General features: G+C 39.9%; 1 protein-coding gene across 8 annotated transcripts in view; it reads left to right on the top strand.

Annotated features, from left to right (window-relative positions):
* Nucleotides 1-15,682, top strand: part of DST (dystonin) — a 295,256-nt gene that overhangs the window by 90,165 nt on the left and 189,409 nt on the right. For all 8 annotated transcript variants that reach the window (XM_065730839.1, XM_065730844.1, XM_065730843.1 and 5 more), the window contains one exon: nucleotides 1,659-1,720. In XM_065730839.1, coding sequence (XP_065586911.1) covers nucleotides 1,659-1,720 — 62 coding nt within the window. The remainder of the gene's footprint in view (nucleotides 1-1,658; nucleotides 1,721-15,682) is intronic.

Below are 15,682 nucleotides of genomic sequence, written 5' to 3'. Positions count from 1 at the left end.
GGAGCACAAAAAGCAGAATGTTGTTGTTTTTTTTTTAATATATCAGATTCTTCTCTCAAACACTGTTTGCTTTGCTTGAAAATTAGTTTCTTAATTCTCTTTTTGAGTCTTCAACTAGAATAAGTGTGGAGCTCTGTAATAGGAAAAGAATATGTCAGAAACTTGCAGATCTGGAGCAATGTGAAAAAGCTGTTCTGGGAACTGTCCCTATTCTGTGCAGAGGTTCTGTATACTATATGTGTGAACTTCAGACTATGTGTACTAACTGCAGAACTCATTGCCACAATGAACACAAAAATTATAGATGTTTTAAAATGATCAACCTCTTCCTTCTCCCCCCCACCCCACCCATCGTTCTCCAAATAATTTGTAATTCTCACATGGAAAAATGTGTGTAAGCATATAGAAAGTCCGTGAGTCACATACTGGATAAGTACACAAAGGTTTTGCAAGCTTTTGCTTGTCTTGTTTTTGCTTTTGTTCCTGAATACTCATTTCTCAATGGTGTGAGGAAAGGTATACAGGGCTCCATGTGGCCTGGGGTGCGACCTTGTGTGAATTCAGGCCACTTTGAAACACCTCAGTATCATACTGTGACTCAGATGTCCATGGGTGTGGACCTCCCATGAGGTATTTTTAATTTATTTATTCAACTTCTTCTGTTACCTTTGACCAGTCTGCCAAAAGTGTTCTTAGAGTAAAATGTAGGATGTGACTCAATCCTCTATTGATTGCAGTAGCTGAAGAAAGGGACTTGTTGTGCTACCTGAGCTCTTTCTCAGCCACACTACAAATAGCACAAGTCAATAAAGCAGCTGCAGTTGTGCTGTACAAGGTCTTAAGGGATCTGGCTATTATAGGCTTGCACAGGTGGTCTGGGTGCTAATGCCCTGCAGCTCCAGGAGGATGTGGGATGCTCGTACCACCCAGTGACCATGCATAGGTCTGTGGAGAAAGAACTGGATGCTTCAGCTGGGGTGCCACTGTTGTTTCTTTAGCATGGCTCTGAAGAATACATGTACATACATCCCATCCATAACAGGATGCTTCCTGACCCTATTGCTATTGATATTTCTTCTCAGTGTCTTGTGGGCAGCTGTTGATGCTAACTGTCACAAGGAGCAGTAGCTGCTAGCAGCAGCTAGTGTAGCAGTAGCTGGGTCTCATGGGAGGGTTAACCAACACCACTGTATATACTATAGAGACTGAAAAGAAAGAGGATGCTTTCTATGACTAAAGTGTATTGGAAGAGGTGTGGTACTCTAGTCAAAAAAACAAAAATCTGGCTTTCGTAAAGTAAGGAACTTCCTATTAGTAGTGTTTATACTTCTTAAAAGTTTGCTTTGATCTTTTAATACATTTTATGCATGGTCAACTTTATCTAGGAAGTTACATTTCCATTAGCAGTGCTTCTGATCTAACAGAGGTGCTGTAGCATTGGAAGAACTCACTTAGAGCTTCTACTAAAGAAACCTTGGCAATCTACTGCAAAATATTTCGATGCTGTTATTTAATTAGGTATGTCAGAGCTTCTACAGGCTATATTGTTTTAAAATGTTATTAAAATATTAATTTCTTAAATCTGTCCTTAAAAAAAAAAAGTCTGCATAATTTGTAGAGCTGTTGAAAACCTTTTTCTTTTTCCTTTTTCCCTCCAGATGAACGGGACAAAGTACAAAAGAAGACCTTCACCAAATGGATAAATCAACATCTCATGAAGGTCAGTTGATATTTCTGTGCTGTCGTGATGACTGAATATTACAGAAGTGATCGTGCATTTTACTAAATGTTTGATTTCAGAATGCAGTTTCATTGTATTGTAGTAAGGTAGCCAAGCTAAGATGATCTTAAATCACAAGGTTTATACATGTAGTTTGTCTTTGAGAAGTTATGAAGGTGCTAAAATACTTCTGTCTGAGAATCTAGGGTATTTGAGTGCTTGTACTTGAAATTAAAATAAACCCAAGTTTGAGGGTTACCACTTCTTTCTGCAAAGCTTGACTTTTTTTTTTTTTCCTGGCATTAGACAGCCATGCCCGTAGCAACACAGATAAGGCAAATTAAAAAAAAATAATAAATTAAATACCATGTTGAGGTCAGGGAAGTGATCTTGCAAAGGATAACCATATCATCTAGTGACATCCACATGCTTTAGAAACAGAGGCTTTCTAGGGTTGAAAGTCACTTTTCTTTTCAATAGCAGTGAACTTGGCCTCAGGGATGGGGCTCATTGTTTAAACAATATGTACAAATCATAGTCAACAGAGAACCAAAGCCTGTGAGTTCACGTTTCCTGCACAGCCCTTCAGTCCTAAATTTAATCTGCTGTTTCAGCGCCAACTGTCTAGCCCAGACATTTCTCTGGAGAAACAGATTGTATAATTACTGAACATAACTAACTTTGATTTCTTTTCAGAGGCTGAATTCATGTAGAAGTCACATTAAATAAAAACGTATCTGTAAGCTGTCGGAGCTGAGATTTAATTAATGAGTGTAATGTTAAGTTACTGTTGGAATAATTTGCGTTCATATTTAGAGAAAAATAAAATATTTTAGAAAGTGACTTAATCATCTCTTCTTGTAGCTATGCTGTAGATATTTGAGAAGTGTTGGATGCAGAAGTGTAACAGGATTTATTCAGGGATATTTAAAATAATCTTTAGAGGATGCAGAATTTTAGTTTTGCATCTTGTAAACATTTGAAACCAGGGTACTTCTTGGAAGTAGCATGACTTAGGGAGCTAGCAAGTGGAGCTGATCACCATTTTTCTTAGTAAGAGACATGGCTTCTAGAGTGCTGTTTCTGTCCTTTCCACTGTGACTGAGCCATCAGGAACAGTTCTGTCATTAGCAGCTCTGCACAGCCTTTCACAGAATCACTGGATTGTAGGGGTTGGAAAGGATCTCTAGTCCAGCCCCCCTACCAAAGCAGCTCCCTAGCCCAGGTTGCACAGGTAGGCATCCAGGCGGGTCTGGAACGTCTCCAGAGAAGGAGACTCCACCACCTCTCTGTGCAGCTGTGCCACTGCTCCGTCACTGCGCTGGGAACAAGTTCCCACACACATTTGTGTGGAACTTCCTATGCATCAGTTTGTGGCCATTTCCCCTCGTACTATTACTTTAGGACATTTCCTTACCACTTTCTGGTACGCTTTTCTGTGAGCAGCTTGTCTGTAGCTACAGAGCAGTACTAAGCAGTGCTCACGACAGTAGGTTTCCCTTTATGAGTTTATTAGACCCAAAGGAATCACACCATAGAAACAGCAGCTCCCAGAGCCCTATTTATTTTAGACATCTCACCCTGGTCCTGGTACATACATGGTGTTTGTGTGCTCTTGCAGCAGTCTTCTGCTTGCTAATGACAAAAGACAAGGATGCTGCACACTTGCTCTGTTCCCTTCTGAGAGTGTTCTGGATTTTATTTCAGATTTACAATGCAAGAAATTTATCCATTGTCCAGAACTACAGGGAAATTAGATTAAAAAAAAAAAAGACACAGGAAGTTTGCTAGTGCTCTGGCAGCAAAATGCAATCTCCAAATTAACCATCATGCATTTCTCTTTATAATTGAAGATGACTGTTACTGTGTTTCTAGGGGCTAGTGATCTTCTTATATTAAAGACGCATTTGAAAGATGCAGGCTTAATTTTCTGCAAAATGTGGAAAACCCTGTGTGAAACTTTTAGGACAATCCTTTGATATAAGTTGAAAACAATGCCTGTTTCGACAGAAGAACAGCGTACTGAAAATGTTATACGTTATTATTTTACCCACTTCTAAAAAGTGCAGAGTCATCATTGCCATACATTCAACCTGTTGGGATCAGCTTAGAAAGGATTTTGAATCTAAACCGGGTAAGGAAATCACAGTGAAGAGTTCATGTTAAATCCTTGGGGCTTGCATGCCAAGGTCAGTGGCCTCAGGCCTTCATTGTCAGCTAGTTCTTGGTGTGAATGGTTGTAGAGATAAATATTATCTATTCCTGGCCTTGATTTTCATCTTATATTGCTCACTAAGCAATCACTTAGTTGAATTCTGAACTTAACACAAATACAGTTTGTATCAACTCAACTTTATCATTTGGAGATAGTCAGTTTGAAAGCAGTTGGTTCTACGGTTGTCAATTTTCTGTTCTTACAGCATTATTTCTAAAACTATGAGTTACATAGAAGTTAAATTCTTCAGATGCTTTCTGTTAAGATGCAAGTGCATATTTATAAAATTCTACATAATGGAAATGCAGCAAAAGTGCCATAGAAGAGTGTATTTCTGACAGTCACTAGAGCTGTCTCGTTCTATGCATTAAGTTGAATTTGAGTCATAGTTTTCAGCTTTGTTACCTTGGATGTAATACAAAATACATGCAACTCATACATACTCACTGATTCCCAATAGCTTGTTGAAGAGGAAAAAAAATGAAAAGGTGAGAGTCAGCTTATTCATGCGTCTCACTAGATTTATACAAGCTAGATGTCTAGATTTTTTTTTTATAGTTAGCAGAGAGGACAGATCCTTCTAAGATGTATTGGATATCTGCCTTAGAGAAAGATAAGTTGTGTTCTGGAAGTGCTTCCCACCCACAGACTGAAAAAGGATGTAAACTGTGTCACCTGTCACTGCGCTATGGTTCAGTAAGAAGTGAATGCAGAAATTATGAAATATTGTGGAGAGCAGCAGAGTGTGCATGTGTACAGAACCACTCTTACTGGCATGGGGAGAGATGCACATTTCTTCCAATATTTTATTTCTTGTATATTTCTAATATTTATATTTCTTGTATGTGTTCTTTCCTCTTTCTCTCCCCACTTCTTTTTCTCTTTTGTGTTTCTTTTTGTCTTTCCATTTTTCTTTCCTTCTCTTTCCTCTTTTTATTTTTTCCATGCTTGTTAAGTTCTTTTCTTGCCCATTTTAATTCATCTCCTGTCCTTTTGCAACCTTGTGTCCTCTGAAAAGTACTGGACTTTTATTCCTTTATAGCAGTATACGCAAAAGGTTTTTTTTCTAGGTCTACCTCATTATGGTTTATGGGTTACCATCATTTGTTAGGGGATGGTGTGGAAACCTAATGTCATTTTTCTAATTAACTTCTACATTTAAGGGGCTTGCTAAGTAACCACAAAAAACAGGGCTGAGAAACATTTACCCTCCTGCCCTCTGCTGCCCATTTTGAGTTGGTTTCAAAGCACACGAGTGCATACTAAACTTCAGTGAATGACATTAATCCCTTGGCAGTTCAGCTGACTAGTTAAGCATGTGTTTGTGTACTTTGCTAAACTAGAGCCAGAGTCATTGCAGAAATATTTCCTGTAAGCAGTCTTGAGATACAGTTTTACAGACAGGTATGTAATATGTTATTTACCAAGTTCAACTGTTTTTTGTATTCCAGAGTTCAAGATCAAATGAATTGCCAATACAACTTTTTTAATGCTAATCTTTTTCTAAAAAATTTTTAATAATTTTCCTAGGGATGGTAAGAGTATTGCACGCGTTTGTGCCACTATTTAACATCTGATGGTTGGTCTGCAGTTTATATGCTGTCTTTTACTTCTTGTTGATATACAAACTGGATAGGTGAGATATCAGACTTGCTGGTATGGTATGAACTTCCAGAAAGAAATTCACATTCCAGGGTAGGGTGGCAGTGGAGTGGAGATCTTAGGACTTTCTTTAGCAATAAGGAGCACTTGACATAACAGAACCATCCTTCCTTTGTGAAAGGTAAGGTTTTCATTGTGGTGTAGCATTGTTGCAGAGCCTGAAGTGAACTGCAGTTTCTACTGAAGCCCAAGAATTCTTTCTTAAATTCCTTTGATCCCAGACTCTGAAATGTAAAAATGTAAAAGCAGACAATCTTTCTTATTCAGTCCCTTTTTCAAATCAGGTAAAAATATTTCTGTAGTTCCACATCTTAGTCTGGACAGATTAAACAGGATATTTTGAAGTATGTGAAATTTCTTTATCAAAAATGGTTGTGTGCAGAAAATATGATACGGTAACCACAGATTAGCCAGATCAAGGCCCTCATGGGGAACAAAAATACATAAGCACTTCGATATTTTTCCCTTGAGGATTTTTTCCTTCTTATGGAAGAGGCTGTACAGAACCTCATACTTGACATTCCAGCAGCAATGTGGGCCCTCATTGGGCTGCCACACTGTGAGGGAGGCTGTCCTTCCATCTTGGGCCTTCAGCTGGTGGGGCCTTGCAAGGAGTGAGCTGGTGATGGGAGTAACGGGCAGCATCTCTGCATTGGGGATTGGTTGGTCCAAAATCACCTCTAAAGGTGTTACAGACAAGAAAGCTTTTAAAACTAGCTGGACAAAATACTTTTAAAATGACTGTTTTCAAGCTTCATGTTCAAAATTTTGTACTGCATTGCTGTGGTACATTGATAGTGCATTACAGAAATAAGTGTTTTCTGTAGTGCAAAGACTAAATGAATAATTCAGAATAAAAACTCAATAATATTGATTCCTGTGAGTCCTTCAGACAGCCTGTGGTTTGCAAATGGCATCTGGCATTGATAGCTTCATGAAACGTCCAGGTATGCACCTAATGGCAGAGGAGCAGTTCTGATACAGTGCAGTCATTCCCTTGCTGACAGCTGGCACTTCACCAACACTAGTGGTTTTCTCTCCTACTACTCTACAATATCTTCTTTTTAGCCTTGTCGTTCATCAGTTATTTAACATTCCTCATCTCCTCTTCTAGAAAAGAGGACATTTTAGCTCTACATTCATATTTATTTTAAGGAATGAGACACCTGGTGTTAGTCTAACCAGGATAATGTATGTAAAAGAAAGCTTCCTCAACACCTTTCAGTTTTGAAGCATATTTTGAACAAGCAAGCATGTGGTTTTCTTTTTCTATTAATAAAAATAGTAAGCAGATTGCTTGCTGTGCAAGCGCATGTAAATGAATCTTCTGTGTGTTCCTCCCAGTTAAATCTGACAGCTGCTATAAACTGTGCTAGAACAAACCCTGGAGAAGCCTACTCCAAGCTTGCTGTGCTCATTGCTTTAGTCATTGGGTATGGCAGGGTTTCCTCCTCTGTTTCATTTTTAACTGTTCAGCAGAACCTGCTGGCGTCTGGGTAGACAGACGTATATTATATTTCACTTTTTCTCCTGAAAACTGTGGCTGTTACATGTTCGGGACATGTAAAACATCTTGCCTGTGTAGAAAGTATTTTTCTTTGTAATTCACTCCTTCACAAAAATATGAAAATTTTCTTTCGGAGAAAAAAAAAAAAAAAGCAGCTAATGTTGTAAAGGAATATTGTATTTCACTATTAACCCTGGAAAATATGTTCAATTGTAATTACTTGTACCACATTTTGTATACTGATTTTTAAGAGATATTCCATGCAGAAGTAAATGACACTGCATCTCCGATCTGCATAGTATATAAAAGCAGTTTGCAAAGCAGATCACCAAGCAACTTCAGAGCTTTTTTGGTGTTTATTAGAAGTTTAGACAGGGAAAGAAGGTAACCAGGAGATGGTGAGGATAAGTAGCAACAGAATGCCAGAAGGGAAAGCTGATTAAGAGGAGAAAATTAAATGAAGTTTTAAAGTCTCATGATAAATCACATAACAAAATCTATCTGCATATAAATAAATAAATCCAAGTCAATAAAAACTGTGCCACAGACTTCAAGTTTATTTGATCCTCTTTAATGCATGCAGACTTCATGCCTAATTGGGAGCAGGAAAGAGAATAATTGAAAACAGTAGATTAAATATGCATGAAATATAGCCTAAGTGCATCGATATTTTTATGGCGTGCAGAACTTTTGAACTAACTGAGTGTATGTTTTTGTAAGTTTTTCTGTTTTTGTTTGTTTGTTTTATGTAGGTTATGAATGTAAGGAGAATTAAGTCTACTGTGAGATTACTATATAGTGAGATAACATCACAAAAGCCGATATATTTCCAGTAATAGATGAATATATTAATAGTTTAATTCATTCTCATTTTGTGGCTTCAGTGTTTCCAATTAGGCCTCAGCTGGTGTGGATTTTATTCCTTAGAGATCATAAGAGATACATTTCTACCATTTGCAATTAAGAGTTGGATTTAAATTAATTGTTAAATTATGCATGGACATATTTAATCTATATACTTTTGATGTTTCTACATTTAATAATAATTTATATGTCAGCTTGGAAATACTCTGGCTTGATCTTGCACCCTTGGGACCAAGTGTAACTGTGCCATTGGCTCCAGTGGGAGTAGTGTCTGTCCCAGTACATGGACTACAGACAGTAAGCAACTGCAAATGTTCAGTCTTAAACATTTAAAAATATTTTATTCTACAACAGTATGCTTGGGAGAGTGAGGTATGTGACTGCATAGGGACATAAGGGCTCATCTTTGTAAGCATGTTTTTCCTGTAGCATGTATTGTCTGTTACAGGTATTGATGGTGTTTTGAAACAGGGAAATGTAAAGGTAGTAATGTAATTTTTAAAGTCCTCATGTACCTAATGAAATACAGTATCTGAAATTTAATCAGAATAGTGTTGACTCTGCCAACCTTATATCTTACCTGCTTTAGGCACTTTTGGACCACATCACCTTTGGTCTGAGCTGTACATTCCTGTCGTTTCAAGCTGTGAAAGTTGGAACTGTTGATTGGTACCTTCTGTTGCCATTATGTTTTATTATTTCAAACAGTTCACCCCTGATCAGGCTTATGTAGTGTCATGGGGTACAAGCGAGAAAGGAGAAGGCAAACCAGAAGGATGAAGGATGGGAAGAACTGGTTGCACTGTGCAAAAGAACATGGTGCAATGTCTCTGAGCAGAAATAAAAGGATACAAAGGTGTGGTTGTGGCTGCTGTCCATCCAAGGTGTTGAACTGGAACTAGGGGGACAGAAAGAGTTTTTTGTTCACTAGCATTTGAAGCACAGTACTTTAATGATATTTATCCTCATAGCTGTCAGAAAAAGCAGATGTAAGAGTCTGCATTTTTGCGGCCTATACAAGATATAATTATTTCTGTGACTCAACTCTTACTTCAGCAGGTGCAGAACAGATTGGGGCATACTCTGTGCTCTTTGCAGACCTGTTGCAGGAGTGTGTGCCTACCCCTGGTGTGGACATGTGTGTTGTGGGATAACTGCTATACAAAAAGATCTTCAGCATGTCACATTGTGCTGGAAGTAATAGTTGTTTTATCAGGTTAAGAAAGTTTCTATCAGAACTAGTGGTTGGTTGGGTCCTGAGGATCGGGAGGGACTGCTATAGAATCTAAAAGGGGAGGATAACTTAGCAGCAGGCAATTGCAAAATCACAGGTTCACCTTTCAAAGAAAAGAGAGAAGTGAGAGGGGGGAAAAAAGCCCACAACAATGAGCTTCTAAGCAAGAGAATGCAGCAAACTCAAGCAACCAATAGGTAGGGTCTCCTGGGGAGGTAAACTAGGAGAGAAAGGAAACACTCTTGTGTTTGAAGACACAAAGGCAGGCTGCAGACAGGCAGCACAGGTAGGTGTGTGAAATGAAAAGAAGCCACGGAAAAAGTGGAATTAAGGGTTACAGGGCTAAAGATCTGTATGAAAGAGCTAGCAGAGCATGATAGAATAAAGTCAGACAGGCAAAGGTCTAAAATGACTTACGGTGAAAGAGTGAGATAAAAGTCTACAGGAGAAAAGTTCTATAATTATGTCAGAACATGAAGAAGAAAGGAAAAATACAGGTGCATTATCTAGGAAGAAAATGAGATGTTATTGAATGGAGTGGAGAAGGCTGAAGTACTCTGACTACTTTAGAGTACAGAATACTGACTCGATGAAACATGTTTTAACAATAAAATTCAGGTAAGTTAAAAGAATATTTAGATAAGTTATGTGAATTCTGGTTGCACAGCTTTATTCACTTAACAGTAAGACTGTCAATTATAACATTTTGTCATTTTATTTAAGAATTCACTAAGCACTGGGGGCTCCTAGGAGTCTAGAGTATAGCAAGCACAATGCTTCTCTCTCAGGCAGAAGAGAAGAATGGGCAATTGCAGACCTCACAGAGTAATTCACTCCCTAGGAAGACAGTGGAACAAATTACTGAACTATCAGTTATCTGACCTGTGGCTGGACGACTGATCCTTGCAAGCAAGCAGACAAAGGGGACACTGTGTACTGGGTGTATCTGGAGTTTTTATGTGCTTGCACATGTAATCTCATTAGCAGATTGCTATCAGAAGTTTGAATGAGAGGTTCACAGATATAGTTTACTTGGATATCATCATTGGTGACAACTGCAACCGAGCTAAAACTGGCATGAGGAAGAGCCAGGGCCATCAGCATAGCTGCTGCCCATGCTGCCATTAGGTTGCTGCCACAGCGTCACCTGGCTCTGGGAGACCACACCAGAGAGCAAGGGTACCCTCTCTGTTTGGCACCCTCAGGTGAGGACTCCAGCTCTGTTACTTTGTCCCTGTAGTTTTTACAGTTTTTTGCAGTGCTGTGGCTGTACCTTTCTCTGACTCAGGCCTTGTGTCATATAGGATGTGTGGTCCTCAGCTTGCTATGGGTCTCAGGGGGTACAGTTTCTCAGAGGGACTGATAATGCTTGTACCAAGGGAGCTCTACTAGCTGCACATGTACTCCTCATCTTCTCTATGGACCAACACAGTGCTTAGAAGACAAGGAGACAATTCACAGTCCTGCAGCCTCATAGACACAGGTGGCTCTCTTGTGGTTATGGGCATGTGGTTGTGAAACTCCGTCTGGCTGCTCCAGATGTAGATCTTTACGATGACAAAAGATTTGCAGACATCTGTAATAAAGCAATAAGAAGATAAGAAGCTTTCTGGGAAGATCACAGACAGGTTATGATTAATTTAATTTGTTTAGTCTGAAACAGAGAAAGCTGAACAGAGATGTGGTAACACCTCTGGGGAAAAGATCCTTAGAGGAAGAACTCCTGGAGGGCAGCCCTGCAGAGAAGGACTTTGGGGGTCCTGGTGGATGAGAAGCTGCACATGAGCCATCGGTGTGAGCTTGCAGCCCAGAAGGCCAGCTATATCCTGGGCTGCATTAAAAAAGGGGTGGCCAACAGGGAGAGGGAGGGGATTGCCCCCTCTACTCAGCTCTTGTGAGGCCCCATCTGGAGTACTGTGTCCAGGTCTGTGACTCCCAGCACAAAAAAGACACAGAGCTCATGGAATGGGTCCAGAGGAGGGCCACTAAAATGATGATTGTTTAGCTTGGAGAAGAGAAGGCTCCAGGGAGACCTCACTGTGGCCTTCCAGTACTTGAAGGGAGCGTGTAAACAGGAGGGGGAATGACTGTTTACACGGGGTGATAGCGATAGGACAAGGGGGAATGGTTTTAAACTAAGATGAGAGATTCAGGTTAGATCTGAGGAGGAAGTTTTTCACTCAGAGGATGGTGACACACTGGAACAGGTTGCCCAGAGAAGTTGTGAATGCCCCATCCCTGGAGGCATTCAAGGCAATGCTGGATGTGGCTCTGGGCAGCCTGCTCTAGTGGTTGGTGACCCTGCCCATGGCAGGGGAGTTCAAACTTGATCTCTGAGGACCTTTTCAACACAGGGCATTCTATGATTCTATGATTCATTCTGTGTTCTCAGTATCTATAAAGGTGATTAAACAGAGATGGGTGTGAACAAGTTTTTTCCAAGGTCAGGCTTTAAGGAGGGACCAACAAAAGAATCAGCCTATTTAGTTCGAAGATTAGCAAGGCAAAATATCCTCCTGAAAGAGTAAACGTAGTAAAACACTAAGGTGTACATATGATGTTGTAGAATTTCCGTCATTAGAATTTTCAAGATTAGATGAGATTCTCTGGCACAGTCACATGCTGCCCAGACAAGCCCTGTGGATGCTCCATCCCTATTCAAGGCCAGGTTAGGTGGGCCCTGGGCTGCCTGAGCTGGGGGGTGGCAGCCCTGTGGACAACAGGGAGGTTGAGACGGGATGGTCTCTATGGTCCCTTTCAACCACAAACCATTCTATGATTCATTCCATGAAAAATCATAAAAGGTTACTGAGGTGCAAAAGGGAGGAGGGATGGACAGCCAGTGAGTTAGTCATAACTGGCAGAGGAACTGACTATGAGCTGGGAGCATGTGTGACACCTCACCCAACATATCATATGTGGCTGCTTCATGCTCACTGTGAATTGTTTGTAGAACAAAGGTTTCTTAGGTGAAATAGGTACTAAAGCTGTGCTAAGTAGGTTCTAAAGCTCTGTAACTGTAGACTTTAATTTGTAGCAATAAGAGAATTTTGTCCACTTTGTGTTACTGGTAGGTACCCTTTGCTGAGCTTGTGTTTCTATTATACATAGGCTCCACTCAGGTATATTTGCTGATCCCAATACATAGTTCCTCGTAGCTGACCAAGATTATGAAAGTATTAAGAACAGAGATAGTGCTATGATAAAGATGATAAGTAGAATGGGATCTGTGCAGGTTTTCTTAATGTCTGGACCTTGGTTCTAATATGGGGAACCCATATTAGTTGGTATAGTCCATTACTTCAGAAAGATTAGAGATTTGTGAGCTGGAATAAAGACAAGATGTATTTTTCTGTAATAGGTGGAAAGAAGGATTTTTGATGCTTAGTGCTTTCAGTTAAACTTTCTCTGTACAGTAATTAGGCTCAAGATATCACACAACCACTGAAAACAGAAAAGGACTCATGGATGTGCATACCTGTGTCCTAGGTCTTGCAACATTATACATAAGATACATGCATCTCTTGCATGCTTGTTGATTTGAGACTAGAGTAATACTGGAGTGCAGGTCATGAAACCAAATATAGGAACATAAGAAGAAAAATGTAAAGACAAGGTTTAGCCATGCTCCGAGTTCTTAGTTGATTTCTCCTTTTATTTTGTCTCTTTCTAAATATGAGCAACAGTATTTTTACCTTAAAGCTATACAAGTGATTTTTCTGTGTGTGTGTGCAATGTTTTTTCATAAAGAGTTATCCAGGGACATATGAAACAATGAACAAGACACAAAGCAGAGTATGCAAATCAGTGGGTTAGTCAGGCAATCTGGTTCTCTGGAAGAGATGTGAAGGTTGATGTAAACAAAAAATAGTGACTGATCCAAGTTCAGAGACAAAGACAGGGTTTCAGAGGGGTGCAACACTGTGAGTTCAGATCACAAAGAATTAATGCTGGTGTGCAGAGCATTGGCCTGATGAATAAGTGAAGGATCAGTCCAAGGATGCTGCCAAGGATGAATCTTCTTTTAGAAAACATCTGCTATAAAGAAAGATCTGGGGCGTTGAACTTGTTTTGTATGGGAGACTTGTTGAGAGGTAACTTAGGAAAAGTACTTGAAATCGTGAAGTTTTTTTATGGAATACCATTCATTGAGCCTACTATTCAGGGAAATTAATATCCAAAGAGAAAATCAAACAGCTAAAAAATTACTGCTGAGTAGGAAATAAAGAGGGATTTATTTTCAGTGTAACTACAAGAGATGTTTTCAGTGCGACAGATCATCAAACCAGTGAGCAAAAGAAACAAGTGAGAGTGAGTTTCTGACCAGTGAACCTAGAAGTGGATTGACCAGACTTTGCAGGCACACAGGGGAGATGGAGTACAAGTTTTTCCTTTGTGCCATCTTGATGACTCTGGCTGCCTGCCGGTTGCAGTCTAGCTAGGGAACAAGCTGGCATCTGCCTGGCGTGCACGTCCTGCGCTGCAGTGCATTCAGGCAGAGATGGAGGAACAGCACCATCTGCAGCCAAGCACCCGTAGGTCACAGCTGTGGTGCTACCCAGTGAATAAATTATGCCATAATTTGTGTTTGTTTAGTTTCAGTAGAATAGATGCAGCTTATTACAGGGCTCAAAAAAAAAAATGGGAAAGCTATATATTATGTATTATATTTTTTTTATTTCTCCAAAATTTCATTCAGATAAAGTTTTGGCTAAAAATAAGGAGATGAAAGAACGTAAGAGAAAGTCAGGGCAATTATTTCAATCTGCACATTACAGTTTCAGCTGCTTGATCTTTAGGCATGCCCTTGGGCTGGCCCTGGACTGCAGCTCCTGGCTGTGCTGTGCAGGGTGCTGGAGGCTTTGTGCTCTATTGAGCAACACTCATGTATGTTATCTGTGACAATCTAAGAAGTCTGTGGAGCAAAATAACTAGTACTGAAGATATTTGAGGAAGCTGCCTCGCTTGGTAATTCAGCTATGTGAGAGATTTTTGTCAAAGCTGATATTCTAACCTTACATGCTACATTTAGCAAGGATTTTGTTGGAGCCTGTTCAGAGAACTTTAGGAAGATAGATATAAATCAGGCTGTATGTATACTGGCATGCCAAACCTTTTATTTTTTTGTTTTTTGTTTTGTGTGTGTATGCAAAAATAAAGAAAATTCTCTATATGAGAGATTTTTGTTCTATGTTGATGGCTTAGGTTTACGTGTCATTCTGCAGGTGGAACTGTCTGTGTGCTTCCTTTACATTCAGAAGTGGAAGGACTGAAAGATACACGTTTTTAAAACTTACAGAGCTCATTTCTCACATCCAGTTCTTCTCATACAATTTGGCTTCTTAGAAACAAGCTTAAATACATTTTTAAGAAGCCGAAATATTAGGGAAGCTTTTCAGGATCTCAGGCAGTGCCTATGACAGTTTTTCAGTAGTCTGAATGCTGATGGCATTTTCTGTGGAATGTTGAAATGGAAGCAGCTTTTGGCTGTCTCTGTTACCTCAGTAAAAGTGCTTTACTGTAGCTGAAAAGCTGCAGCCCATCTCATGATCCAAAATGTACTGAAGTGAATGCAAATCTGAAATGATCTTCTTTCTGCGGGCATCAAATCAGATTCTTAAAACTTGAGTTTATTGTTTAACCAGCTGTGGCCTTGTGCCAGCTGTCATTTGGACTTATCAGTGACCTCAGCGGTAATTAAGGCCTGACCTTTTTTTTCCTAACACACCCGCTACAGTTCTAACTTCTGAGTCCTCTCCCATTTTCCTGTGGAGGAGCTGGTAATGCTTTGGATCTGAACTGTGCATTTAATTAACTTCACTTCTCTAAGTGAACAATGTGCTACTTGAAAAGGCTTTCCCAGGCTACGTACTCTGAAAAGCCTCTGTTGGAGCTGTAATATTCTAATTCTTGGTGTTGCCTGGGGATTATGCTGCTCATAGGCTTGGCAGCTGAACATCAGTTTTTTGAAATAAATGTGAATTGCTTTTTTTCCCTAATTTTACCAGTTCCGAAAATGGTAAAAGAAGGTCTAGTTTGGCCAATTCTCTTCAGCCTAACTACAGCGTAGATAAGAGAGATGTATTATAAGGAAAGTACATGATAATAGTAGTCTGCTTTCTTCAGCCTGTAAAAATGGGTCCGTTTTCAAGTGTGTGAGCACAGCAGCCTGTCCTGGCTCCCAGGCCTGTGGCCTGCCAGGGTCACTGCAGTTGCGCCATTTCCTTGAGGGAGTTCCTGGCTGCCCCGGTACTTGGGAGTAGCTGCTGGTTGTTCCTGCCTTATCTGATCGAATGCTCACCCTGGCCTCTTTTGCTTCTCTGAACATGCTATTTCCTTTCCTTCCTGCATTATTTCAATTGAGAAAGTGATCCCTTGCATTTTAGGCGCTAGACTGGAGCATGCTGTGGCATAACACCAATGTCTGTGAGGTCTCTTTGCTCATATGCCAGGTATGCATCCACTATATATGCAAAAAGG

The sequence above is a fragment of the Cyrtonyx montezumae genome, unplaced genomic scaffold (genome assembly GCF_038088225.1).
Source record: "Cyrtonyx montezumae isolate F1298 unplaced genomic scaffold, pur_monq_1.0 scaffold_13, whole genome shotgun sequence".
In the NCBI taxonomy this organism is placed as follows: domain Eukaryota; kingdom Metazoa; phylum Chordata; class Aves; order Galliformes; family Odontophoridae; genus Cyrtonyx; species Cyrtonyx montezumae.
The sequence above is the reverse complement of the archived record's forward strand: the minus strand, read 5'-3'. Positions and strand labels throughout refer to the sequence as shown.